Source organism: Cervus elaphus, chromosome 4, assembly GCF_910594005.1.
Source record: "Cervus elaphus chromosome 4, mCerEla1.1, whole genome shotgun sequence".
NCBI lineage: Eukaryota > Metazoa > Chordata > Mammalia > Artiodactyla > Cervidae > Cervus > Cervus elaphus.
Genome location: NC_057818.1, coordinates 48,817,258 through 48,842,764, shown reverse-complemented (window position 1 = coordinate 48,842,764; position 25,507 = coordinate 48,817,258). Strand labels below are relative to the sequence as shown.

Below are 25,507 nucleotides of genomic sequence, written 5' to 3'. Positions count from 1 at the left end.
GACAAGCTAGCTTAATAAAAAATTAGTGCAGAGTGTGAGGTGATGGAGAATTTTATCTGTAATTGATGTGCTTGTCTGCCCCCAGCTCTGAACCTAAAAAGCCGTGTGGGATATTTCCAATAGTGAGAACCTCAGGTGTGCTAAATGCCATGCAAGAAGTGGGTGAGCTTCGAGAACACAGATATCTGGGCCACAAAAACTCAGCCAACAGCTGATCAGGTGATCAGGTGAGGTCCGCATCACTCTTGGTGCCATTTTCCAAGGGAAGAAATGGAGCCAGAGTGGGGAACAAATATACCCGGAGTCACAGAACAAGGAAGAGGCGGAAGCAGGATTTGAATCCAGGTGTGTGTGTCTGAGCAGAGGTGTGCACACCATTCAATCCCACCAACACCCCTTTGTCGCCAACATTACAATTACTGCCACTTTTCAGACGAGGAAGCTTGACAGGAGGGCTTTCATGTCCAGGCTCTTGGCCTGAAGGAAGGGGAACTGAACCTCAACGCTGCCCACCTGACTCCAAAGCTTGTAACAGAGCAGTCACTGTATGTGCTACTATACACATAAAGCATCTGGTTTAATCTTCACCAAATCCAACAGAGGGGATACTGCCAGCAGAGCTATTTTTTTCTGGTGAAGGAAACTGAGGCCAGAAGGGATGTCCAGTTGCGAAGACCGCAAAGAGGGTGAATACCACGTAAGAGGGTTCAGGTCACAACCCTGAGGGCTGGCGTCTTTATTGCAACCCCTCCCCAGTAGATGGCAGTACAGAGTCTTGTCCCAGCAGAAGCAGTTGCTGGTGCCAGCATGGAAGCCAAGTGTGCTGGGAGAGGGGTGCCCAGAACCCCAAGGGTCAAGGGTCCACTAGGCTGGGCTTTGAACGCAGACCAGTTACTTCTAGAGCTGGACTTGCTTCCTGAGGGCACTGCAGGTGCACCGAAGGAAAGAAAGTTCTGCGTGATAACCCGCCCACCGGGTCCCCCACAGTTACTTCTTCTTCTGCACGTGGCCACAGTCGTACTTCCCGCGCACGACCTTGAGCTTGACACCCGGCAGGTCCTGCGTGCGGCCGCCCTGTACGAGGACCACGTGGTGCTCCTGCAGGCTGTGGCCCTCTCCAGGGATGAAGCAGACGGCCTCCCGGCCAGTGCTGAGCCTCACGCGGCAACACTTGCGGTTGGCCGAGTTGGGCTTCTTGGGCTTGCGGATAAAGGTGCGCAGGACCACGCCCTTCAGCTGTGGCCGGCCCTCCGTCGGGCCTGGTTTCGGAGGCGGAAACTTCGGGGGGCCCCGACGGTGTAGCTGGTTCAGGGTGGCCATGGGACGGGTGGTCCAAGGCCGGGGGACCAGAGCTAGGCCTGGAGAGACAACCAGGAGGGCGGAAGAGGGATGATTATCCCAGCGAACAGATAATAGCATCAGCCACTCGCTCTTTTGTTCAAGGAGCCGTTCCAAGCACTTCGCGGGGCTCTATTTGTTTATGGCTGGGGGTACTCATGGCTGAGAGTAATAATACATTTATGGAGCAATCACCATGTGTCAGGTTCTTTTTTAAGCATTTCGTAAGAGTTAACTCACAGGTTCACACTGTGTTCTGTACTGTTCTATGCATCGTATCTACATTAACACACACCGCCCCACAGCAACTCTATGGGGGGGGGGGGTCTCTGGGCGTGTCGCTCCTCCTCCTGTCACCCCACTCCCATCGCCATGAGCAGGTTCTGTCAACTGAACCTTCACAACTGATCGGAATCCCCTTCCTCCTCCACAGCATCCACCCTAGTCCTGTCTACCCTTGATTCCCACTGGACTCTCCTGTCCTCCCCCTCCTCCCAGGTCTCCCTGTTTCTACTGTCTGCTCCCCACACGCAGCCAAAGTTATCCTGTGGACACCTGGGTCAGATCACATTCCTCCCCTGCTCAGAGCCTCCATCTCAGTCAGGTGAAGAGCCAAATTCCCACCCAGGGGCGGCCCAAGCCCCTCACTTACCATAATTTAGGGACGTGCTAAGGCCACGGAGAAGGCCGGACCAAGACATCCCACCGCCTGCAGAGTCCCTGTATTAGGGAATAAGAGAAAGTGGCCTTCGTAAAGTTACTCAGTGTCCGACTCTTTGTGACCCCATGGACTATACAGGCCATGGGATTCTCCAAGCCAGAATACAGGAGTGGGCAGCCTTTCCCTTCTCCAGGGGATCTTCCCAACCTAAGGATCGAACCTAGATGTTCCACACTGCAGGCGGATTCTTTACCACATTTCCATTGTGGCATAATGGAAGCCCAAATTCTCCCCAACCCTCCCTATTTAGCCTTCCGGTTAAATCTAAACAATTTCCTCTACCGTATAACCGCAACCCCTAACGCTGCTAACAGAAAGTCCCTCCGTAAGTTTAGGCTCGCACTGAATAGTTTCTCGGGGAGCCAACTGTCCCTGCTCACACACAGAAGAAAACGGGAACCTGAGGGGAGACCCCGGAGGTTTGGAGAACCCGAGCTCTGTAGACCTTACCGACCCTAGCCCGGTCCGCCGACACGCAGAAACCGCTCTAGCGCGATCTGGGGGTTACCCTGGCAGTGATTGGCTGGTTCTGCCTCTCGTGTACACTGAAACAGCGGGGAACAGAGGGCGATTGGACAATGATAGTGTCAATCTCGGGCAACTGTTCTCATTGAACTGTGTTTTTTTGAGGCATGGAAGGGGTTCACCCCTTCCAGGGTCTGATTGGCTAGTCTCGAGCAGAACAGCAGCTTTGTAATTGGTCTAAGTGCGTAGTGGGCGGGACGAAGGGTGCGTGACTCCTTGTCCGCCTTCCAAGATGGCTGCGTCCATAGTGCGGCGCTTGGGTCCTCTAGTGGCTGGTCGGGGCCTGCGGCTTCGAGGAGGCTGTGTCTGTAACCAGAGCTTCAAGAGAAGTTTCGCTACGGAGAGACGGGACCGGAACCTCCTGTACGAACACGCGCGTGAGGGCTACAGCGCGCTCCCTCAGCTGGATATGGAACCACTGTGCGCATACCCGGAAGATGCCGCGCGCGCCCTGGAGCTCCGCAAGGGGGAGTTGCGGTCGAAGGATCTGCCCGGCATCGTGAGTGCGTTTGCGCGGTCCAACCACCGCGGGGTCGGTCCGCTTTGCCTGTTGGCTGTTCGCTTTACGAACGAAATGGGCTTACAAGATACTATCCAGCAGGGGGCGTTCTGATCGCAAGAGTTTTCATTCCTTCCCAGTTTAGCCAATGTGTTGTGTCTGGCACCTAAGTACGTGTCAGATACCACGGAATGCTAAGGCCCTACTATCCGTATAGCCATGATGCTCCTAGCCCATAAAGCGTGCTGGGTACCCACTCTGCCCTAGGAACTTACTGTCTTCCCGCGTCCTCTGTGCTCAGACCTCTTGCCAGGCTTATGGTAAAGCCACAAAGGAAAACGGGGAACAGGGATATGAATCAGTGGGTAAGGGGAGACTCTTGCCTTTGGGGAGTGAGAGGAAGAGTTATGCACTTACTCCACAGGTATCAGGAAGTTAAGTGGTGTTATTTTGTGAACGAATGTGTTTTTGAACATATTTAGGGTGTGTGTATGTTCTGTACCTGGTGTTGAGAATAAGGCAGTGAATATTAATATTCATACTACTGGGCTTCCCTGGTGGTTCAGACGGTAAAGAATCTGCCTGTAATGGAGGAGACCCGGGTTCAATCCCTAGGTCGGGAAGATTCCCTGGAGAAGGGCAGGGCTACCCACTCCAGTATTCCTGCCTGGAGAATTCCATGGACAGAAGAGCCTGGCGGGTACAGTCCATAGCATCGCAAAGAGTTGGACACGACAAAGCGACTAACACACACACATATTCATACTGCTACTATTAATGATAAAGCCAGCACTTACATAATACTACATGCTGGTGAACTAGGAGTGGAATTACCATATTTCTAGACCCTGCTGAAGTGCTGAAGGTGATAGGGACCCCAAATCCTCCCAGCCCTCTCTTGGACCCCCCCCCCCCATACATCCAATCTAGTATAAGTGCTTTATAAAGATGAGTCTCCTTTAAGTTTCACAGCACCCCTATGAGATGGGTGCCATTGTTTCCACAATTTTTCCAGAGGGGAAACTAAGGCTCAGAGAAGTTAATTTAAAAAGAAATAAGCATATGGCAGTTCCTAAAAAAATTAGAATTACCATGTAATCCAGCAATCCCACTTCTGAGTACATACCCCACCCCCCAATAAAAAAGAAAAGAAAAGCAGGGACTCAAACAGATACCTGAATGTCCATATTTATAGCAGCATATTCACAGTAGCCAAAAGGTGGAAGCAACCCAAGTGTCCACTGATCAATGAATGGATAAAGAAAATGTGGTAGGGACTTCCCTGGTAATCCAGTGGTTAAGACTTCACGTTCCAAAGCAGGGGATGCAGGTTCAATCCCTGGCCAGGAAGCTAAGACCCCACAAGCACTGAGGCCAAAAAACCAAAATGTGAAACAGAAGCAATACTGTAACCAATACAATAAAGACTTTAAAAATGGTCCATATCAAAAAGAATCTCGTAAAAGAAAATGTGGTAAATACTTGCAATGGAATAATATTCAGCCTTAAAAAGGAAGGAAATTCTGACACATGCCACAATGTGAGTGCTCAGTTGATCAATCATGTCTGCCTCTTTGCAGCTCCATGGACTGTAGCCTGCCAGCTTCCTCCGTCCATGAGATTTTCCAGCAAGAACACTAGAGGGGGTTGCCATTCCCTCCTCCAGGGGATCTTCCTGACCCCTGTGTCTCCTGCGTTTGCTGCATTGGCAGGTGGATTCTTTAGCACTGAGCCACCTGGGAAGCCCATACTCCAAATGGATTTACCTTAAAGACCTTATGCTAGGTGAAGTAAGCCATTCGCAAAAGGGCAAACACTGTGTGATTCCAGTTCTGTGAGGCTTCTGGATTTGTCTCAGTCAAATCCACAGAGACAGAATGTAGAATGGTAGTTGCCAGGGCAGGGGGAGGGAGGAATGTCTAATGGGTACAGAGTTTCAGTTTGGGAAGGTTCAGTAGTTCCAGAGATGGGTAGTTGTGATGATAGCACAATATAAACGTGTTTAATGCCACTGAAATGTACACTTAAAAAGCTGTTAACGTGGTGAATTCTATGTATATTTTATCCCAGATCTCGACATGGCAGGAGCTGAGGCAGCTGCGGGAACAGATCCAGAGCCTGGAGGAGGAGAAGGGGGCTGTGACTGAGGCAGTGCGGGCCCTGGTGGTGAGTGCAGGGGTCCTGGGCAGGTGCGGGGCTGGCAGCAGGATACCTCTGGCTACAGGTAACAGGAAACCCAGTTTCAGGAGTTTGAAGGATATGGACATTCATCATCTCGCACCACAACTGTCGAGGGCCAGGCATCCCTGGGGCTGCTTCTTAACCACTGGACCACCAGGGAAGTCCCTAGCTCATCATCATGAGTACACCATGCAACAACCCGACCAGGGAGCTCCTGCTTTCAGCCCATTTCACAGACCAGAATACCAGAGCTTGGAGAGGGAAAGAGATTTGCCCAACAGCACACTCTGGTTGGCACCCAACTTTCAGACCCAGTTCTGCTGCATTCCCTGGTGCTCAGGACCACAGAAGGTTCAGAGTATCAAAGACCGTTGGTGTCAGGCCTCCATGTGCATGCTCACAGACTTCACCATTCCGAGTCTCAGTTTTCTCGTCAACAAAATGGGAATCACATTGATAAGACCCACATAGTGGGGGTTATGAAGAAAAAGGATCATCTGAGAGTCCTCTGCACATGGCTGGACATGAGGCCGCACTAAACTGAGCTACAGGGTGTGATCACTATTATGTTATCTTGCCTCCTCCCAGTTTTACTGATAGAGAAACTGAGGTACAGAGTGGAGGAGGGTCCAGCCAGGCGTTGGCAGAGCAAGGAATTCAGATCCCCTAGCCCTGAACTTTCACCTCTCTTTCCCCGCCCCCTCATCCCCAACGTCATCACTCTAATCACCTCCTCATCTCTTTTCTACCAGGTAAACCGGGACAACAATCAAGTGCAGCAGGTACTACAGGGAGTTGATATCCTGTCCCTGTTCGGGGGTGGGCAGCACAGATAACCGTTATCGCTCATCATGTCTCCATTGTATGTGATGGAAAACATAACTCAAGTAGGAGTCAGAAAAATAGCAACAGGCTCTGTTGATTCATAAAACTAAAAATATTGGCTTCAGGTACGACTGGATCCAGCTCCTGGCTGCTCCACATTTGGTTCGGCTTTCTCCCCTGGGGGAAAGGAAAACAAGGTCTTGCAAAGAGGACCATTTTCTTGATAGTTCCAGACAAAGCCCTGGGGCTGATTGTCATGAGTTTGTCTTGGGTCATGTGCCTGTCTTTAAGCCGATCACTCTGGCCAAGCGATGGAATGTTCTAGTAGGCCAAGCCAGAGTCATGTCCTTGTGGACGTGCCACGAGGTGCTGAGGGGAGGTTCCTGAAAGGAAATTGAGGATGTTGAGCCCAAAGAAGAAGCAACAAAGTCCACCACAGAGGTTATCCTAGCCAGTCTCCCACCCTCTCCTGGGCTGACCCCATGTGTCCTGCTCCCAGGACCCCCAGTATCAGAGTCTGCGGGCACGTGGCCGGGAGATCCGGAAGCAGCTCACACTCCTCTACCCCAAGGAGGCCCAGCTCGAAGAGCAGTTCTACCTGCGGGCACTAAGGCTGCCCAACCAGACCCACCCAGACGTGGTGAGCACTCACGGGCAGCAGGGGCGGCCAGGGCCCTGCCCAGTGCCACCTTCCCTTTGACACCCACTGTTTCCTGCAGCCTGTCGGGGATGAAAGCCAGGCCCGCGTGCTCCATGTGGTTGGAGACAAGCCAGGTAGGCCACAGCCCAGGCTGGGGGACTCCAGGCTGGGGGCGGGGGCTCCTGGAGTCTGGGACTGTGGCTGGAGCCTGTAGAGCCCTGGGCTTTCTCACACCATCTCGTGTGTGTGTGTGTGTGTGTGTGTGTGTGTGTGTGTGTGTGTGTGTGTGCGTGTGTGCGTGTATCTGGCTCTTTCCCTTCCCCTCTCCTTTTCTCTCCCTCCCTCTGTCTTAACCTGTCCTCCCTCCCTCTCCCCCCACTGTCTCACTAATCCTCTTTCTCTCTATCCCCTGTTTCCTGTCTCTTTTCCTCTTACCCCATTGCTTTTCATCCACATACAGCTTTCTCCTTCCAACCCCGGGGCCACCTGGAAATAGCCGAGAAACTTGACATCATCCGACAGAAGTGAGCCCCCCCTCCCAGACCCTGCCATTCAGCAACCCCCCCACCCCAGCAGCTGGCTGCCGGCTCCACTTCACTGGGCTCAGCATGGGATGTGGAACCACCAGGGCCTCACCCGGCATGAATATTTGATGACCGGCCTCCCGCCTGGCAGCTGGGCCTCTGCCCTGGGGTGCTTGAGTCCCCCTTCTTCCCCCACCAGCCCTGGACCCAGGCCCCCACCTGTCTGCCCATCTGTCTCCCAGGCGCCTGTCCCACGTGTCTGGCCACCGCTCCTATTACCTGCGCGGGGCTGGGGCCCTCCTGCAGTACGGCCTGGTCAACTTCACACTCAACAAGCTCATCCACCGGGTATGGGCCAGGATGGGAGGGCTGCCTGGAGGGGGTGGCATAGAAGCTGAGCTCCAAAGGCTCAACATGGAGAGGAGGGGGTGACCTCCGCTCCAGTCACTGTTTTCAGAGCTTTATGTGTATTATTGGCATAGTTCATTCTTAGGGCAGTGTTAAGAGGAGAGTGCTATTACTGTCCCCTTTAGAGATGGAGAAATTGAGGCCTGGAGAGGGAGGAACTGTCCAGGATCTCTGGCTCATGTGTGGGGCTGGCCCGAGAGCCTGCACTTGTCACCACTGGCCCTCACTGCCTGCCTGCAGTGGACAGCGAGTGCTGGGGAAAGAACAGTGTCTGTTGAAACTGAGGGGGTCGACACGGGCTGAGGGCTGGTCGTGCAGTGACCAATGGGACGCTGGTCACAGTGAGGGATTCGGACATATCCTGAGGGCACTGGGAGTCACAGAGGGTGTTCACTTGGGGGGGCACAGTCAGATCTATATGTGGAACTACACCTCCACTGCCCTGTATGGTATGCCTGAATGGGGACACCAGGAGGCCCCAGTGACAGGGCCCCAGCGCCCCAGGGCCAGCCCCGTGCCCCCTGCTCGGGCCTGCCTCAGTGTCCTCTCCAGTGGAATGGACTTCGGGTGACATGGGGGAGCTGTTGGTCCCCTCGGCAGTGTCCTTTCTTCAGGCCCGAGCTTGGGGTCTGGTGGGGTCCTGGCTCTGCTCCTCACCCCTTCCCTCCCCCTTCCCAGGGCTTCACCCCCATGACGGTGCCAGACCTTCTCCGAGGAGTCGTGTTTGTGAGTGAGGACACTCCGTTCCCCATGCCCAGCCGTGTGTCAGGCCCTGTTATGGGGGCCCCAGGCAGCAAGACCAGCCTGTCTCCCCTGAAGAAACTGCCCTGGGGCTGGGTTGAGGGGGTCTCGTCGTAACAGGGAACTCAGCGTGAATCTGGGGCTTCCCAGGTGGCTGAGTGGTAAAGAAATCACCTGCCGATGCAGGAGCTGTGGGCTTGATCCCTGGGTCAGGATAATCCCCTGGAGGAGGAAATGGCAATCCACTCCAGTATTCTCGCCTGGAAAATTCCATGGACAGAGGAGACTGGCGGCTGCAGTCCATGGGGTCACAAGGAGTCAGACACGACTGAGTGACTGAGCTCGCACACACAGGCAGGGTGATCCCCTTCCTTCCAGGGGAGTAGCAGGGGACGTGACGACAGAACAGGGGCCACCGAGGTTACCTGTCCTCTGGTCTCCTCCCCAGGAAGGCTGTGGGATGACACCAAATGCCAAACCATCCCAAATTTACAACATCGACCCCTCCCGCTTTGAAGACCTCAATCTGGCCGGGACGGCAGAGGTAGGACTTGCAGGTGAGAGCGTACCTGGGGGCCAGAGCAGAGTGAGAGCAGCCCAGGGGTCCTCAGAGCAGGAGGGATCGAAAGGCGACAGCTGGGAGCATCCTGGGGGGTGACGGCTGCACGCCCAGGGTCTGTGTGTACAGTTGTGTAGGTGTTTACTGCACAATAGAGCGGTGAGGATCCAGCCATGTGTCCTGACATGAGGTTGTGTCTGCCAGAAGGGACACCTTTTCTGATTCCCACAAAGGTTTCCTGTGGATGGATGGATGGTGGCCCTGGCTGACCCCTTCTGTCCCCTTCTCCTCCCAGGCTACTTCATGGACCACTCTGTGGCCTTCAGGGACCTGCCAATCAGGTGATGCTTGTTCCTTTAGGCCTTGTCCTCACTGTGACATCCCACGTCCTCTCCCTGACCCCACCTACCCGCCCCACCCCCCAGGATGGTTTGTTCCAGTACCTGCTACCGGGCGGAAACAGACACCGGGAAGGAGCCCTGGGGCCTGTATCGAGTACACCACTTCACCAAGGTTGGCATAGCTAGGACTGTGGGGGGGACACCCCAGCAGCCTAGTGCCTCCTGACTCCTGTGCCCCTCGCCCTGCCCCAGGTGGAGATGTTTGGGGTGACAGGCCCCGGGCTGGAGCAGAGCTCAGAGCTGCTGGAGGAGTTCCTGTCCCTTCAGATGGAGATCTTGACAGAGCTGGGCTTGCACTTCCGGTGCGGGCAGGGGCCAGGGGCTGAGGTGGATGGTGGGGTCTGGGGTCGGGGACAGAGGGTGAGGGGTGGGGTAGGAGGGAAAGGCTGGCTGGGGGCTCCCCCATCTCGAAAACCCTCACCACCTCTTCTCCCCCTGCCCCCTTTTGCCCGTGTTAGGATTGTATATAGGATGTCTATCTATCAACCCATAAGAGCCTGTGTACGATTCAGTGTCAAGACCAGGTCCCTTCCCTCCTGTGACTCCCCGTCCCTAGCGTGCTGTCTCATCCGCCTAGTCCAAGATGGCTTTTTTAAATACTGTTTATTTACTTATTATTATTACTGGCTGTGCTGGGTCTTCATTGCTGTGCGGGCTTTCTCCAGTTCCAGCAAGCGGGGGCTACTTTCTAGTTACCGTGTGCAGGCTTCTCATTGCAGTGGCTTCTCTCGTAGAGCGTGGGCTCTAGAGTGCTCAGGCTTCCATAGTTGCAACACGTGGGTTCAGTAGTTGCAGCTCCCAGGCTCCAGCGCGCAGGCTCAGTAGTTGCGGCTCCCAGGCTCCAGCGCGCAGGCTCAGTAGTTGCGGCTCCCAGGCTCCAGCGCGCAGGCTCAGTAGTTGCGGCTCCCAGGCTCCAGCGCGCAGGCTCAGTAGTTGCGGCTCCCAGGCTCCAGAGCTCAGGCTCAGTAGTTGTGGCGCATGTGCATGTGGGATCTTCCCGGATCAGGGATCGAACCCATGTCCCCTGCATTGACAGGTGGATTCTTAACCACTGAGCCACCAGGGAAGCCCCAGGACGGCCTTTTACCATCCAGTGGGAAGGGGAGGTTGGGGAGAGGGCACACCCCTTCCCTCTAAGGGGTGACCGGAGGTTGCGAGCCCCACCGCCTCTGCCCCTGTCAGTCACATGTAGTTTTCAGGAGAGGCTGAGGAGTGTGGACTTTTTCCTGGGTGACCCATGACAGCAATCCGGGGGTGCTGTTACTACAGAAGGAAGAATAGCCATGGTGCACAGACAGCCCGGTGACTTGGCCATCTCGTCCCCTTTGCCAACTTCATCTCTTTATCATCTCTGTTTCCCTCTTTGGGGGCTTCCTCCCCTTCCATCACCTCCCACTGCGCCCCGCACCGCGCCCCCGCCCCCCCCCCCCCCCACCACGACCACCCCTCACTGCTGCCCTTCGCCCTGTCTTTCTCCGGGGCTGCAGAGTCCTGGACATGCCCACGCAGGAGCTGGGCCTGCCGGCCTACCGCAAGTTCGACATCGAGGCCTGGATGCCAGGCCGAGGCCGCTTCGGCGAGGTGAGCCCCCTGACCGGCGGGGCCCTCAGGGTGGGAAAGAGGACACCCCCCCTCTACTGCCCCCCATGGCCCATCGGCTCAGCCCACCCCGCCCCCACGCCCAGGTCACCAGTGCTTCCAACTGCACCGACTTCCAGAGCCGCCGTCTGCACATCATGTTCCAGACCGAGGCCGGGGAGCTGCAGTTCGCACACACGGTGAGCCCACACCCTCGCCCGCCCTGCCCTTCACCCCCACGCCGGAGACCCACCACCGCAGCCCCTCCCCTGGGCCCGCTGGAGCCTGGATCTGAGCGTCCCCTCCTCTCAGGTGAACGCCACGGCCTGCGCTGTCCCTCGTCTCCTCATCGCCCTCCTGGAGAGCTATCAGCAGAAGGTGAGGGGCGGGGGCGGCAGGAGGATCCCACGGTGGGAGGTGGAGGCCGGAGGCTGGAAGGCCGGTGGGGCAGTCGCCTGAGGCCTGCTCTCTCCCCAGGATGGCTCGGTGCTTGTGCCCCCTGCCCTCCAGCCCTACCTCGGCACCGATCGGATCACCACCCCCACCCACGTGCCTCTCCAGTACATCGGCCCCAACCAGCCCCAGAAGCCCAGGCTCCCGGGCCAGCCTGCCTCTAGCTGAGGACTCATCCTCGTTGGCCAGTAGGGTTGTCACCACTTCCTGGAGCTTAGGGGTCCCTGGGCCCCTGGGACCTGGTGTCCTGAGTCTGTCCCGACATCCACGTTTTTCATGTCCACTCCGCACCTGGGCGTCTGGACTCCAGGGTCCACCTCTCCTATGCCTCTTCTTCCTGGGGATCACTGAGAGACCCTGTTGTCATTGGGGGTCCCAGCCTGCAGTGGGAAGCAGTGGTTGTTCCAAGGGGACTTGGAGGTCTGGGGGACGGCAGAGGAGAGGGAGAGGAGGCCTCCATGCCTCCTTCCTTCTTCCCACCCTCAGTGGTTAAGAGAAGGTTCCCTAATAAATGGTCAGAACAAAGGCCTGTGTGGGTCTGTGAGTGAGGGAGGTGGCTGGCCGACTTACAGTTGCTCAGAGGTGCTGAACCATCCAGGGGTCTGTGGCTGCAGGGACCATGCCGGAAGTGTCCAGCACCCCCGGAGCACATAGAGGGTAGCTTGGGGGTCACTGAGGGAACCAAGAGGATGCTGAGTCCTCTCCCCTGACCCTGGGGTAAGTGGCACCTCACACCCAACCTTCCACCTTGGTCCCCAGCCCCAGGCGGGGCAGGAAGCAGCCTGAACTCAGTGAAACGAGAACCCACTCCTCCCCTTGGAGCCCCCATCTCCGTACCTGTAAGGGCTCTCACAGCTTCTCCAACTGCAGCACTTCAAGTCATCCTCGACTGTTCTCACATCCACATCCCATCCTTCGGCAAACCCTGGCAGCTCCTCCTTCAAGATATTTCCAGGGTGTCTCTGGTTGCCCAGTGGTTAAGAATCCACTTGCCAATGCAGAGGACATGAGTTCGATCCCTGGTCCGGGAAGATCCCACATGCCACGGAGCAACTAAGCCTGTACTCCACAACTACTGAGCCCAAGCTCTGGAGCCCAAGAACGGCAACCACTGAGCCTGCGCGCCTAGAACCTGCACTCTCTGCAACCAGAGAAAGCCTGTACGCAGCAATGAAGACCCAGTGCAGCCAAAAATAAATAAATCTTTAAAAAAATATATATATTCCCAGATCCTGCCTTTGCTGTATCATCCCGTCCTGTCCATCCTTATCTCCCATTTGGAGAATCGGAGCAGCCTCTTGCTTCCTGTCCCCCCACGCAAAGCCAGAGGGACCCTGTGGGCAGCTGCGTCAGGTCACGTGCCTCCCTGCTCAGAGCCCTCCTGTGGCTCCATCTCCCTGGGGGGGAAAGACAAGTCACTGTGGTCCCCGGGACCCCCGAGAACTGCCCTCTACCTTCCCCTTCTTCCAGCCTCTTTCCTGTTGTGCTCTGGGCAGCCCCCAACCTGCCTGCCTGTTCTCTCAGACTCAGTCCCAACTCAGGCCTCTGCACTTGCTCGACTCTTTCCTATCCTAGCTATTCTTCCCGTAAATCTTGTGCAGTTGCCTGCATTTTATCCCTCAGGCCTTAGCCCACATGTCACCTCCTCAGAGAGGGCTCCCTTGACCAGCCTGGCCAAAGTAAACCCCAGCCTCTAGCTGCCGTGCTCCTGTGATGCGCCACAGCCATTTCCTCCTTGCTTTTCTTTTTTTTTTTTAATATTTTTTAACTGAGTTGGGTCTTGGTTGCAGTGTGGAGGCTTCTCCCTAGCTGTGGTAAGCAGGCTTCAGAGCACAAGGGCTCAGGTGCCTCATAGCATGTGGGATCTTAGTTCCCTGATCAGTAATCAAACCCATGTCCCTTGCATTGGAACATTAGAAGGCAGATTTTTTTTTAATTTGGCAGCCTCTGGTCTTAGTTGCAGTGTTAATCTTACTTTCAGCATGCAGGATCTTTCACTGTGGTGCGCAGATTCCCTAATTGTGGCACAGGTGGGCTTCAGAAGTTGCCTTGAAGGCTTGGTTGGCCCCAGGGCATGTGGGACCTTAGTTCTCCGACCAGGGATCGAACCTGTGTCCCCTGCATTGCAAGGCGGATTCTTAACCACTGGACCACTAGGGAAGTCCCTCCTCCTTCCTTGAGTGTTGTCGTCTTCCCTTTCTCAAATGTCCACTCCAAGAGGCCAGGGAGGTTTGCCTGTAGCCTCATTCTCTGTTGTAGCCCCAGGGTCTAGAAGAGGGCTGGACGTAACAGTGTGTGTCCAATAAAAATGACTGGGATGAAGGAGCTCAGGCCTCTGTAGTTCTCCATGCCAGGCATCACCCAAGCTAACATGTATGTGCATTACTTTAATCTTTCCCATCAGGCTGTGGAATAGGTTGTCACCAGCCCCGTTTCACAAGTAACAGGTCTTGCATCCAAGCAGTTGTCCCAGGGCTGCACTGCTGGTAGTGGAGGAGCTGGGACTCAGGTGAGGTCCAGTTATAACTCCAAGAAAGTAGATTTATGAGACCGGTTTTCCAGAGGAGAATATGGACAAGGGAAGGCAAGGTGTTGCCTGAGGTCTGTAAGTGGTTGCCTCTGGACTCAGAGCATGTCCCACCTCCCAGTGGGGCCTTAAGCTCATCATGCTATCGTGCTAAGTCACCTCAGTCATGTCCACTTCTTTGCCACCCCGTGGACTGTAGCCTGTCTCTGTCCATGGAATTCTCCAGGCAAGAATACTGAAGTAAGTAGCCATTCCCTTCTCCAGGGTATCTTCTGACCCAGGGATTGAACCCGGGTCTCCTGCATTGCAGGCAGATTCTTTACTGTCTGGGCCACCAGGGAAGCCCCAGTCAGACCCTGTTTATCTAGGAAGAGAAGCCCCCACCCTCCAAGCAGGCATTCAGGGGCCGGAAGCTGGAGAGGAGGGTGCAGGGCAGTGGGGCCCCCATGAATAATTGAGGGTCTCAGACAGGTCTCTCTCCGCCCCACAGCTGTTGCCCTGCCTCAGGCGGGGAGGGGGAGGCGGTGACATCACTTCCTCCTCTGTGGGGGCCAGAGTTCCTCCCTCTGCCCCGGGGAGGGTGGGCGTGGGTTATAAGGAGCTGCCACCCTGGCCGCACAGCACCAAGGACCTTGGTCTGGACACCCCACCATGCAGCGCCGAGGGTCCACCTTGCTGCTCTTGCTGGTGCTGCCTGCTCTGCTGGTGCTGCTGTTGGGGGCTGGTGAGTTCCAGAGATCAGGGCAACCTCAGCAGCCAGCCAGGGGGAGCAGGGGTTCAGGTGACCGGGGATGGGGACAGTGCACCCGGTGGGGCCAGACTAGAGCTTTCCTGGGCTGAGCTTCCAAGCAGAGGCAGCGCACCTGGCAGGTGGGCTGGGGGAGTGGGCTTGTGGGTACCGGGGTGACCCCAGAGCTGGAGTCAGCACCAGGGACAGCGCCCAGGGTCTGAGCCCAGCACCCACCTCCTTCCCCCACAGCCACCGCGGCTCCCCTGGCACCCAGGCCCTCCAAGGAGGAGGTAAGGACGGTGGCCCTTTCACCCCACCTCATCTCCCTGGGACCCCAGCCCCCTCCACCATCTCCGTCTCCCTTCCAATCCTCCTACGCTCTCATTCCCCCCATCTGCCCTGCCCTCAACCTCCCCTCACCCCTCACCCTTCGCCCCTCACCCTTCACCCCTCACCCTTCACCCCTCACCCCTCACCCTTCATCCCCAGCTGACGCACTGTCTGGCAGAGGTGGTCACAGAAGTGCTGATGCTGGGCCAGGCCAGGCAAGGCCCCTGCCTGGCTCTCCTCCACAGAGGTAAGGGGGGCTCAGGCCCCAGTTCCTCGTAGGAGCCCCCGCCCCACCAGGGGTCTGCCCAGGGCTGCCTGGAGGCAGTGGCACCCTCTTCTCATCCCAGAGCCACTGTCTGGACTGGCATGGCACCACTGTGTCTAGACCGAAGGAGCCTGGCCCACAGCCCCACTCTTGGGGCTCCCCGCAAGGGCACAGGATGGGGGCAGAGTGTCTCCCGGTACTGACCCTCCTCTCCCAGGTCTGGGCTGTCACCTGGGGGAGCTCAGGCACCCCACCCCCCCACCCCAGAACTCCTCTAGGTCTGTCTCCTGATTAGCTGCACAGAGAACATCCCCTCTTCCCATCAGAAATGTGTGAGACAGAGTCCTCTGGCTGTCGGCCCACTGCAGAGAACGGCCTCCTGGTTGGGGATTTTAAAAAGCCAGAGGCTGGGAAGACGCGGTCCAGCCAGGAGGTGAGGGATGAGGAAGAGGAGGAGGCGGCAGAAAGGACGCACAAGTCCGAGGTGCGGGAGCAGGCCGTCCGTGAGCAGCTCCACAGCCGGCTCCACCAGGAGGACCACAAAGAGGAGGAAGAGGAAGAAAAGAAGAGAGGGCCCGTGGAGACCTGGGAGGGCCTGTGGAAGCAGCATCTGGAGGGCAGCAGGGGCCCCCAGAAGCGGGTGGCAGAGCAGGCCAGCGATGAGGAGACGACCCAGTTCGAGGCAGAGGAGAAGGGAGTGCAGGTGCTGGGTGGGGGTCGCAGCCTGTGGCAGGGGGTCGAGGCGGGTGGAGAGAGACATGAGGACCGCCACCACTTCCGCCAGCCAGAAGCTGAGCCCCGGTGGGAGCAGAAGGAAGAGGCTTCGACCAGGGAGGTGAGTGGAAGCGGCAATGGGGAGCAGGGTAGACCAGATGTCAGTGGACATCCTACCAAGTAGCCACAGAAACATCCACCATGAATGGGCTGTAGGACTGACACAGGGCTAGGTAGCAACGTCTAAGCGGGGCCTCCACCCGACTAGGAGGGCTTCCATAACTACTTCCGTGACAGCCACCAAGAAGCCACCCTTAGTGCCCAGAAGCGCCAGAGTTAGCTACCATTGCTAGTCTGTGACCAGTGTGTTGGCCACCATGAAAAGTAGTGGCCGTGCCCAGTTCACTGGGCCACAGGTGGACACCACTGGTGGGTCGAGGAAAGCAGGGCTGTCACCATGATCAACAGCAGTGACAGAAATGGCCGTCACCTCACACATGGGTCATGGCACCCAACTGAGCGCCTTGGCTAGTCCTCTGTCCGCCGCACTGGCTATGGCAGACACCGTGGGCCTCACCACTGGCCACGGTAGCCAACGTGACTCTTCCAGGGTCAACCAGCGGGGTCACCATCGTAGTCCACGATGACCTGGGAGACCGCTGCTGGCTGCCACCATGTGAATTGAGCTGGCCCACACTTGTGGACAACCACTGAGGTGGCCTGCCTTTGAAGGTGGGTGCTGAGACCCCGCTTCTGTTGCCGCCAGGGGCACCATGTGGAGCGCCTGGAGCACATGAGCGATGAGCTGAAGAAGGCGACGGAGATGCTGCGAGAGGAGCTCAGGAGGGGCGACTGACCTCACGTCCTCCTCCTTCCCCACACACCCTATACGGCTTAGTACTGTTGACCCCCAACCTGTTACCCCAGCCTGCTCCCCAACCGGCAGGAGTGGGGAGAAGGGTGCGCCTTGAAACCAGGCCTGAGGGGCCAAGTCTGAGCTGGGTGGAGGGGCTGGGCTCCGCCTGACTCAGGACACAGCCCAGATGCCCTAACACGCTCCATCCCCCCACCCCGAGTGAATAAAGCACAGAGAAAACCACCAAGGCTGATGGCGTCACACTTGGTTTTAGAGGGACAGGGGCTCAGGAATGACCTGGAGGCCTGGGGAGGCAACCGCTGATCTAGTCACTGGTTGTCCGAACCGGCATTTTATTAAATTGGAAACTATTAACAGTTAAGTCAGATGGGGTCATCAGGGAGCGGTTTTGACGCTGGGGTGGGAGGTAGCTGGTTGGGGCTCCGGCCACTGTGGACTACGATGTCGTCATATTCATCCTGGGGGCAGAGGGGCCAGGCAGAGGGGCTCAGGCAGCTGCCACCTTGCCCGCTGCCCCAGTTCTCCCACCCACCGTGGGAACGGTGCTGCGTCGAAGCCCGAGGTCCCCGCTCCTGAGTCTGAATCCCAGCTCCTACTTCTCTCACCACTACTTTCAAGGTCACCTGTGTTCTCCCGGCCCTGCGGCCTCTCCAGTCCTTCAGCCGCCACAGGGAGTCTCCCCCTCTGCCCCACTTCCCTCTGCCTTTACCCAAATCCCTCAACCCCCGCCAGTCAGCAACAACCCCTGCCCACAGTCATGTCTCGCTGCCTGGGTTCTCCAATGAAGCCCCTTCACCGCTGGCTGAGGTCGTTCCCCACCGCTGCCAGTGTTCAAATCACTGCTGCCCAAGGTCACCTTCCCGCAGCCTGCGTTCTCCCGGTCCTGCCCCCCCACCCAAAACCTCCTCCCACGGCCATCCTCTGCTGCCTGTTTACCAACCACTATGGCCGAGGTCTTCTCTCTCTCTCTGCCTGAGTTCTGCCTCTGCCACTGCCTTCACTTCTCCCCCGCCGGTGCCCGAGTTCTTCCCACCACCCCCGTCCAGGTCTCCCCTGATATCGCCTGCACGGCTGCCTGAGCTCTCTAATCAGAGCAGCCCCAACGTCAGTCAATCTCAGTGAGCTGCCTAATGTCTCTTCTGCCCCTCCGCCTGCCCGCTTTTACCCTGACCCCCCAGCTGGGCCGCCCACTCTCTCCTGACTCACGCCCTCATCCCCGCTCTCGCTGTCGCTACTGCTGCTGCTGCTGCTGCTGCAGGGGCCAGGCTTGTCCTCGTCCTCGGGCTCGGGGGCTCCGTGGGCACGGAGGAGGCGGGCGAGGATGGCGTTGGGCCGGAGCGTGGCACTGCCGAGTGGGGTGCGGCCGCCGTACATGCGGACGGCGGGGTCAGCACCGGCCTTCAGGAGAAGCTCCAGTACATCGGCTGCTTGGGCCTCCACGGCCAAGTGCAGGGGGCTCCGGCCGCAGGTGGGCTCCTGAGGGGTGCAGCAGAGAGGTCACTGGGGCCCTGCCCCGCTCGGGGAGACTCCCCACCCCACCACACCTTCTCCCTAGGGCGGCTCACGGGTTTGTTGAGGTCAGCTCCTGCCTCCTGGAGCAGTCGGACCATCTCTGCGTCTTTGTGGATGACAGCCACGTGGAGTGGGGTGTGGCCTAGGGACAGAGTGACCGCTGTCAGATGATGGAGGGGAGGGGACTGGGCCCCCAATGCCACCATCTTGGGGGAGGGTTTTGTGACCTGAGGTTGATGGAGTTTGGGGTCTGACTTCTGCATTCCTGGGTATTTCAAAGAGGCCCTGTATCCCAAATCCCTTAAGTCTCAGGTGATCTGGAACTTGCTGGCAGTGCCGATGCCTGGGTTGTGGGGTTGTCTGGGGCCTGGGGGTGAAGAGCCCAGGGGCTCTGGACAGGGGACCTGAGTCTCTGGTCTTACTTCACAAAGAACCAGGTCCCCAAATTCCTGGGTCCATGTCCTTGGGGGGTGAGGTGGGCCCTGAACACTGGGTTCTGACCTTCCACCTGTGGTGGCGGTCTGGTCCCAAGTACTGAATAGCTGGGCTTAGAGACGGGGGAGCTAAGACTCCGATGCGAGGGCCCTGGGTAGACAGAATCTATTTTCCCATGAGGTCTGGCTAGGACGGCTGTCTCTGAATCCTGATATCAGCCTCTGGGAACCTGAGTCGCCAGAGTTTCAGAGGGCCTGGCCTTTGAGTTCCCTTGTCCCAGGTGGGCTGGGGCCTGTGGTTCTCAATAACCTGGGTCCTGATGCCTGGGTCCCCTGAGTATTATTATTAACGTTGGGATTATTTCCCAAGGAGCCAAGCTTTGCATCAGGAGAGCCGAGCCCAGAGCCAGGTGCCCTCGCTCTTGTTGGGAGCCGGGGCCCTCCGCGGTGACCGGGGACCCTCACCCTCATAGTTTTCAGCCTCCAGCTGCAGCGTCCAGTCCTCTTCACTCTCATCCTCTTCTTTCTCCACGTCAGGATCGGAGTACAGGGCAATAGGGGTGTGGTCGGTGTCAGGGGTATGGTCAGAGCCCTGAGCGAGGTAGGTTTTGGGGGCTCCCCTGGGGCGCTGGGGGCGAGGCTGGAGCAGCACGCGAGCGCAGGCGTGGGCTCCCACGCGGCAGGCCAGGTGCAGGGCCGTGTGGCCTCCACGCTCCGCCACCAGCAAACTGGCGCCTGCTGCGTACAACTTCTCTACCGCGGACGCCTCCTCCAGGATGGCAGCCAGGTGCAGGGCTGTCTGCAGGAGCAGAAGGCAGGGGTGAGGGGTCACACTGAGAATCCTGGCCCCCAAGCCCTGCGCTGTCCACGGGCGGCTCACCTGGCCCAAGTCATTCTGCAGGTCCAGGTACTCGGTACCAGCCGCAAAGCCTAGGAGGAAGTCCAGGAAGGGCTCGTGCTGATGAATCACCGCCAAGTGCAGCGCCCTGAGGGCAAGGACCAGGGTCAGAAGGCAGAGGTCAAGGGTTCTTTTTTTTTTTTTTATTGGCATTTATTTCCTTCTCCAGGGGATCTTCCCAACCCAGGGATCGAACCCAGGTCTCCCGCATTGCAGGCAGACGCTTTATCCTCTGAGCCACCAGGGAAGCCCCTCCTTTCTATGGTTTGCTTGGGGTTTGTTTGGTTTTTTTTGGTGGGGGGAGGGGTTGTTGGTTTGTTTTCCTTCTTATGAGGACAAGCACTCTTGCATTCATTCCTTCAACAAACATGGAGCACCCACTGTGCGGAGCATGATGACCCGCAGTTCTAGAACCAGCTGTCAGGGATCTGGGAGGGTCAGGTCAGAGTTAATGCAGCAAATTTATTTAATCATTGTGGTTTTTTTGTCTTGCTTTGGTTTGGGATTTTTTGTTTCTTTGGTGTTTTATTTCATTTTTTGTTTTTGGCCACACTGTGCGGCATATGGGATCTTAGGTCCCTAACCAGGGATGGAATCCTCACCCCCTGCAGTGGAAGCACGAAGTCTCAAGCACTGGACCACCAGGGAAGTCTCCAGTGTTTACTAAGTAGGACTTCTACTTCCTCCCAAGAAGTAGTAACATGGACCAGATTTCACGCCCATCTCCAACTGACCAAAAAAATGAGACACAGGGACTTCCCTGGTGGACCAGCGGCTAAGACTCTGCTCCCAATGCAGGGGGCTCGGGTTCAATCGCTGATCAGGGAGCTAGATCCCACACGCTGCAACTAAGACCTGGTGCAGGCAAACAAATAAATATTAAAAAAAAACAAAAAAAACACTACAGCACCTAAAATGAAAAATATGCTGGATGGCATTAACAACAGATTACATATTTCAGAAAATAGATTAGCAAACTTCAGGACTTCACAATAGCAACTGTCCAGAATGAAACATAGAGAGATACTTAAAAATGGAAAGAACATCAGTGAGCCATGGGATATATCTGTATATAAGCAGCCCAATATATATGTAACTGAAGTAAGCATGGGGCCTCCCCAGTGGCTCAGCGGTAAAGAACTTGCCTGCCAATGCAGGAGTCGCAGGAGACACAAGTTTGATCCCTGGGTCAGAAGATCCCCTGGAGGAGTGCGTGGCAACCCACTCCAGTGTTCTTGCCTGGAGAATCCCATGGACAGAGAAGCCTGGTGGGCTACGGTCCACAGGGTCACAAAGAGGCGGATACGGTGGAAGCGACTGAGCGCGCGCGCACACACACACACACACACACACACCCACCCCAGGGCCCAACATGGAAACTCTGTTCAAAACCAACAATAGAGATAAATACCTTCAAAGCAGCCAGAGGAAAAGATACCTTAAGTACAGAGGAATAAAAATAAGCATGACAGCAGATTTCACAAAGGAAATAATGCAAGAGAACAGAGCGGAGCCACTTCTTTAAAGTACTCAAAGGCAGGCTGACAACCTAGAATTCTTTAACCCAGCCAAAATATTTTTCAAAGACAGAGGCAAAAATACATGCTTTCAACTACACAAAAGTCAAAGGAACTCATCACCAGCCGACCCACATCACAAGAAACGTCCAAGGAAACTTGTGAGCAAAAAGGAAAATGACATCAAACGAAAATATGGATCTATACAAAAGAATAAAGAACACTGAAAACAGTCACTATAGAAGTACATAAGCTTTTTTCTTCCTCAATATGTAAATCTCCTATCTTCTGATAGGTTTTTAAAAAGAAATGACTGTTTAAGCAAAAATAACAACAATGTCTGGTGAAGTTTAGAATACATGGATAAAGGAAATCTATAACAGCAACACACTAAAGGCCAGGAAGAGACAAATGGAAATACACAATTCTAAGGTTCTTTTATGTTATGAGAAGGAGTATAATAGCACTTGAAGGTGGCACATAATAAAGTTAAAGTGGGGACTTTCCTGGTGGTCCAGTGGTTAAGAATCTGCCACACAATGCAGGGGACACAGGTTCGATCCCTGGTTGGGGAGTGTGTACTAAGCCCATGGGCCACTGTAAGCCCTAAAGCAGGAGTCAGCAAACATTTTCTGTAAAGGGCCAGATAAATGATTCAGGCTTAGTGGATGCTACGGTCTGTCTATTACTATTCAGCTCTGCTGCTAGGATACAAAAGCAGCCATTGGTGATATGTATTGATAAATGAATGGGCGGTGTGGCTGGATTCTAACAGAACTTACTTTATGGAGTCTAAAATTTGGATTTCATGTAATTTTCACTTGCCATGAAATGTTCTTCTTTCGATTTTGTTCCAACCAGTTAAAAATGTAAAAAACCATTCTTAGCTCACAGCCATACCAAAGCTGGCAGCTGGCTGGATTTTGCCTGGAGACCAGTTTCCCAACCTATCTTTCACAGCAACCACTAAAATAAAAAATAATAAGTAAAAGGTAACAAGCCGACCAAAGAAATACAATGGAACAAAATTTGCTCATTCCAAAAGGCAGGGGAAAAAGGTAAACAAAGGATCAACAAGTAGAAAACTAATAATGAGATGACAGACAGAACCATATTAATAATTAATTAAATACAAATAGCCTAAACACTCCAATTAAAAGGTAGAAACTGGACTTCCCTGGTGGTCTAGTGGTTAAGAATCCGCCTGCCAACGCATTGGCAGTCAGGGGGCATGGGTTTGATCCCTGGTCTGGGAAGATTCCACATGCCGTGGGGCAACTAACGCCATGTGCCACAACTGCTCATGTGCTCTAGAGCCTGTGCTCCACAAGAGAAACCACCACCATGAACAGCCTGCACACACAACTAGAGAAAGCCTGTGCGCAGCAACAAAGACACTGCAGCGAAAAATAAACGACTAAATAAACACAAATTTTAAAAAAGGTAGAAGCTGTCAGATTGGATAAAAAAGCAAAACCTAGGGTCTTCCCTGATGGTTCAGTGGTTAAGACATTGCACTTCCAATGCAGAAGGCCAGGGTTCAATCCCTGTTCAGGGAACAAGATCCCATATGCTGCAACTAGGAGTCGATGCAGCCAAATAAATTAAAAACAAACATAAAAAAAAAAAAAAGCAAAACCTAACTATATGATGCCTACAAGTAACAGCTTTCCAAATAAATTTAAAACTAGGTTAAGAATAAAAAGATGGAAAAAAAAAAAAAAGAATAAAAAGATGGAAAAAGATATACCATGCTAACACCTGTCAGTCAAAAGAAAGTAGGAGTTTTTTAAAATAAGGGTAGATTTCAGAGCAAGGACTATTACCCGGGATAGTGAAGATTATTTCACATTGATAAAGAGGTCAATTCAGGAAGAGGACACAATAAACCTAAACATTTGGACCCCTTATAACAGAGCATCCAATCACATGAAGGAAAACCTGATAAAACAACAAGGAAATCCACAATTATTATTGAAGATTTCAAGACCCCACTCTCAATAATTGATAGATCAAGTAGACAGAAATTACCAGCAAGGATATAGTAGACTTGAAAAAGAGAAGAACCAAAGAAACCAACACAGGACTTACTGGTGGTCTAGTGCTAAAGAATCCACCTGCCAAGGAAGGGAACACAGGCTCAATCCTTGATCCGGGAAGATCCCACATGCCGCAGGGAAACGAAGCCAATGAGCAGCAACAACCCAGCCTGTGCCCTAGAGACACCGCTCCGCAACAAGAGAAGCCACCACATGAGACGCCCTCACACCGCGACTAGCGGAGCCCCCGCTCACCGGAACCAGAGAAAGTCCGTGGGCAGCAAGAAAGACGCAGCACAGCCAAAAAGAACTAAATAAAAGTTCTAGAAAAGAAACCCATACAACCTCTAACTGACATCTGGAGAACTACACTCAACAACAAGATAATGGACATTCTTTTCAACTGCACACACAATAGAATTTAACTAAAAACCAATAAAAGGAAGGTATTTGGAATATCTGGAAACTAAACAACATATTTAGTGTCAAATAAGTGTCAAATGACCAAATAAGAAATCAAAGGAGAAATTAGAAACTATACTGAATTAAGTGGAAATGAAAGCACAGTACATTAGAATTGATGAGATAGAGCTAAAGCACTACTCCGGGAAATTTACATGAAACCTATATTAGAAAAATAGGAAGGCCTCAAATCAATGACCTCAGCTTTCACCTTAAGAAACTAGAAAAAGAACAAAAATAAACTCAAAGTAAGCAGAAGAAAGTAAATAACGAAAGTCAAAACAGAGATAAACACAACAGAAAGCAAAAAAAGAGGCAGAGAAAATAAATGAAACCACAGCTGGTTCTCTGAGAAGATGGGTGTTTCTTGAGTGCCTCCTATGGGTCAAGCACTGTTCTGTCACTGGGGCTACAGCAGTAAACACAACACACAAAAACCCCAGGTACATTCCCTCAATTAGGTCTTTATGACGTTGTTCCTTCTACCTGGAATGCTCTCCCCAGATAATCTACTTGTCTCACTCTTTCCTGCTTTATTTTTCACCAAGGAAATTACTGGCTTCTGACATACCATTTTTCTTTTTTTTCTTTTTTTCATTTTTCTGTTTCTGTTTCTTCTCTCTCTTTCTTACTTTGTGTCTATAGGGCTTTCTGTTTCTTTCTTTCCTTCCCTCTTTCTTTTTTGTTCCTCCCACCATTCCTTTCTTCCTTTCTGTCAGTCTGTCTTCCCTTCCATTTATAGACCCCCACACTAGAATGTAAGCTCCACAAGGCATAAGTTGTTGTGCTTTCTTCACTGCCTTATCACCAGCATCTACAACTGGGCCTGAAATGTTGTAGGTGCTAGATAAATATTTGTTTAACAGATGAATCCTTGCTGTCATAGAGTTTACATTTTCTCTTTCAATGTAGGATTTGAAGATCAGTGCTCAGAAAGCGGGATCTTAAGAGTCAAAAGCCAAATGTTAATTTTGGAAATCAAAATTTAAAGCTCCTAAATTAGGAGCTAAGGATCAAAGATCATATTTGGAGGTGAGATGTCAGAAGGAGCCTGTGAGCTGTAGTTTTAAGATAGGTCTCAGGACTGGGGTCAGGAAGCTCAAATTGAGTTTTGAATGTGGAATCAATCAATGGATGTGAAACTCTGAGGACCAGAATTTCAGAAAGAATGGGGTTATGATAAAAACTAGCTTGGAAACTGCTTTTATCAAGGGTTAGACTTGGGGATTAGAGGTCAGAGTAAGCATTAGAAGACAGATGTAGGATTAAGAGGTTGGAAAATCAGTATCAGAGATTAACAGGAAATCAGATGTGGGATCCTAAGGCCCGGTGTGGCAGGCTAAGGTTCACTCACGTGTCGCCATCCTCAGTGACGTAGCCGAAAACTAGGGGCGCCCACGACAGCCCCGGGCCCAGCTCCGCGCCTAGCCCAGATCCTCCAGGGGCCGCCGCGTCCGGACCCAGAGAGCCCAGGCCGCTGTCACACCATTCATCGGCGTCCGCAGCTTTCCCCAAACACGCGACCCCGGCCATAGCCCCCAAAGCCTCAGGGGACCCCAGCGGCTGCCCGCCAGTCGCTGGGCTCTGCCTGGAATTCTGGCGCTTCCGCCCTGCTGGGAATTCCCCAACACGCCCCCCGGACTCATCCAATCAGAGTCGGCTAAATAGTAAGCGCCCCGCCCTCATACTACACCATGACCAATCAGAGTATTCAGATGGACTGAGACTCTCTACCCTTTCCCACTCATTCCGCGCGCCCTTTACCAACATGGCTGCGGACGCGAGGCACTCTGGGATTCGTAGTCCGAC

General features: G+C 54.2%; 4 protein-coding genes across 8 annotated transcripts; 2 read left to right on the top strand and 2 right to left on the bottom strand.

Annotated features, from left to right (window-relative positions):
• Window positions 1-553: 553 nt before the first annotated feature.
• Window positions 554-2,592, bottom strand: MRPS12 (mitochondrial ribosomal protein S12). Of its 3 annotated transcripts, none has more exons than XM_043895454.1 (3): window positions 2,510-2,592; window positions 1,991-2,058; window positions 554-1,358 (listed from the first exon to the last, which is right to left on the bottom strand). In XM_043895454.1, the coding sequence occupies exons 2-3, from the start codon at window positions 2,037-2,039 to the stop codon at window positions 988-990; spliced, it is 420 nt and encodes a 139-aa protein (XP_043751389.1). In that variant the 5' UTR covers window positions 2,040-2,058; window positions 2,510-2,592; the 3' UTR covers window positions 554-987. The 3 variants fall into 3 exon arrangements, with proteins under 3 accessions (XP_043751389.1, XP_043751396.1, XP_043751399.1); XM_043895461.1 differs by having other exon boundaries at window positions 2,514-2,589; XM_043895464.1 differs by lacking the exon at window positions 2,510-2,592 and adding an exon at window positions 2,372-2,493.
• Window positions 2,593-2,717: 125 nt separating this feature from the next.
• On the top strand, window positions 2,718-11,918 carry SARS2 (seryl-tRNA synthetase 2, mitochondrial). The gene is made up of 16 exons (XM_043894970.1): window positions 2,718-3,083; window positions 5,154-5,249; window positions 6,017-6,046; window positions 6,589-6,729; window positions 6,809-6,863; window positions 7,190-7,253; window positions 7,496-7,601; window positions 8,340-8,387; window positions 8,851-8,959; window positions 9,257-9,302; window positions 9,387-9,474; window positions 9,555-9,664; window positions 10,850-10,943; window positions 11,048-11,140; window positions 11,253-11,318; window positions 11,418-11,918. The coding sequence occupies exons 1-16, from the start codon at window positions 2,817-2,819 to the stop codon at window positions 11,559-11,561; spliced, it is 1,557 nt and encodes a 518-aa protein (XP_043750905.1). The 5' UTR covers window positions 2,718-2,816; the 3' UTR covers window positions 11,562-11,918.
• A 582-nt stretch (window positions 11,919-12,500) lies between these two features.
• CCER2 (coiled-coil glutamate rich protein 2) lies at window positions 12,501-17,058 on the top strand. 3 transcript variants are annotated; one of them, XM_043895280.1, is made up of 5 exons: window positions 12,501-13,902; window positions 14,900-14,940; window positions 15,140-15,227; window positions 15,572-16,080; window positions 16,726-17,058. In XM_043895280.1, exons 3-5 carry the CDS (start codon window positions 15,179-15,181, stop codon window positions 16,813-16,815), a joined length of 648 nt encoding a protein of 215 aa, XP_043751215.1. In that variant the 5' UTR covers window positions 12,501-13,902; window positions 14,900-14,940; window positions 15,140-15,178; the 3' UTR covers window positions 16,816-17,058. The 3 variants fall into 3 exon arrangements, with proteins under 3 accessions (XP_043751215.1, XP_043751209.1, XP_043751198.1); XM_043895274.1 differs by having other exon boundaries at window positions 12,501-14,644; window positions 15,614-16,080; XM_043895263.1 differs by having other exon boundaries at window positions 12,501-14,644.
• A 93-nt stretch (window positions 17,059-17,151) lies between these two features.
• Window positions 17,152-25,330, bottom strand: NFKBIB (NFKB inhibitor beta). Its single transcript, XM_043895122.1, has 6 exons — window positions 25,053-25,330; window positions 19,663-19,768; window positions 19,248-19,581; window positions 18,402-18,490; window positions 18,043-18,312; window positions 17,152-17,294 (listed from the first exon to the last, which is right to left on the bottom strand). The coding sequence occupies exons 1-6, from the start codon at window positions 25,229-25,231 to the stop codon at window positions 17,199-17,201; spliced, it is 1,074 nt and encodes a 357-aa protein (XP_043751057.1). The 5' UTR covers window positions 25,232-25,330; the 3' UTR covers window positions 17,152-17,198.
• Window positions 25,331-25,507: the final 177 nt, after the last annotated feature.

Coding starts and splice junctions, on each gene's coding strand:
- MRPS12 (XM_043895454.1), bottom strand. CDS start 2,039: ATGTCTTGGTCCGGCCTTCTCCGTGGCCTTAGCACGTCCCTAAATTAT. Junction 1,359..1,990: donor TAGCACGTCCCTAAATTATG/GTAAGTGAGGGG, acceptor TTGTCTCTCCAG/GCCTAGCTCTGGTCCCCCGG.
- SARS2 (XM_043894970.1), top strand. CDS start 2,817: ATGGCTGCGTCCATAGTGCGGCGCTTGGGTCCTCTAGTGGCTGGTCGG. Junction 6,730..6,808: donor ACCAGACCCACCCAGACGTG/GTGAGCACTCAC, acceptor TGTTTCCTGCAG/CCTGTCGGGGATGAAAGCCA. Junction 8,388..8,850: donor TTCTCCGAGGAGTCGTGTTT/GTGAGTGAGGAC, acceptor TCTCCTCCCCAG/GAAGGCTGTGGGATGACACC.
- CCER2 (XM_043895263.1), top strand. CDS start 14,572: ATGCAGCGCCGAGGGTCCACCTTGCTGCTCTTGCTGGTGCTGCCTGCT. Junction 14,645..14,899: donor GGTGCTGCTGTTGGGGGCTG/GTGAGTTCCAGA, acceptor CTTCCCCCACAG/CCACCGCGGCTCCCCTGGCA. Junction 16,081..16,725: donor AAGAGGCTTCGACCAGGGAG/GTGAGTGGAAGC, acceptor TGTTGCCGCCAG/GGGCACCATGTGGAGCGCCT.
- NFKBIB (XM_043895122.1), bottom strand. CDS start 25,231: ATGGCCGGGGTCGCGTGTTTGGGGAAAGCTGCGGACGCCGATGAATGG. Junction 19,769..25,052: donor GTCACTGAGGATGGCGACAC/GTGAGTGAACCT, acceptor CCTTGCCCTCAG/GGCGCTGCACTTGGCGGTGA. Junction 18,313..18,401: donor GAGCTGACCTCAACAAACCC/GTGAGCCGCCCT, acceptor TGCACCCCTCAG/GAGCCCACCTGCGGCCGGAG.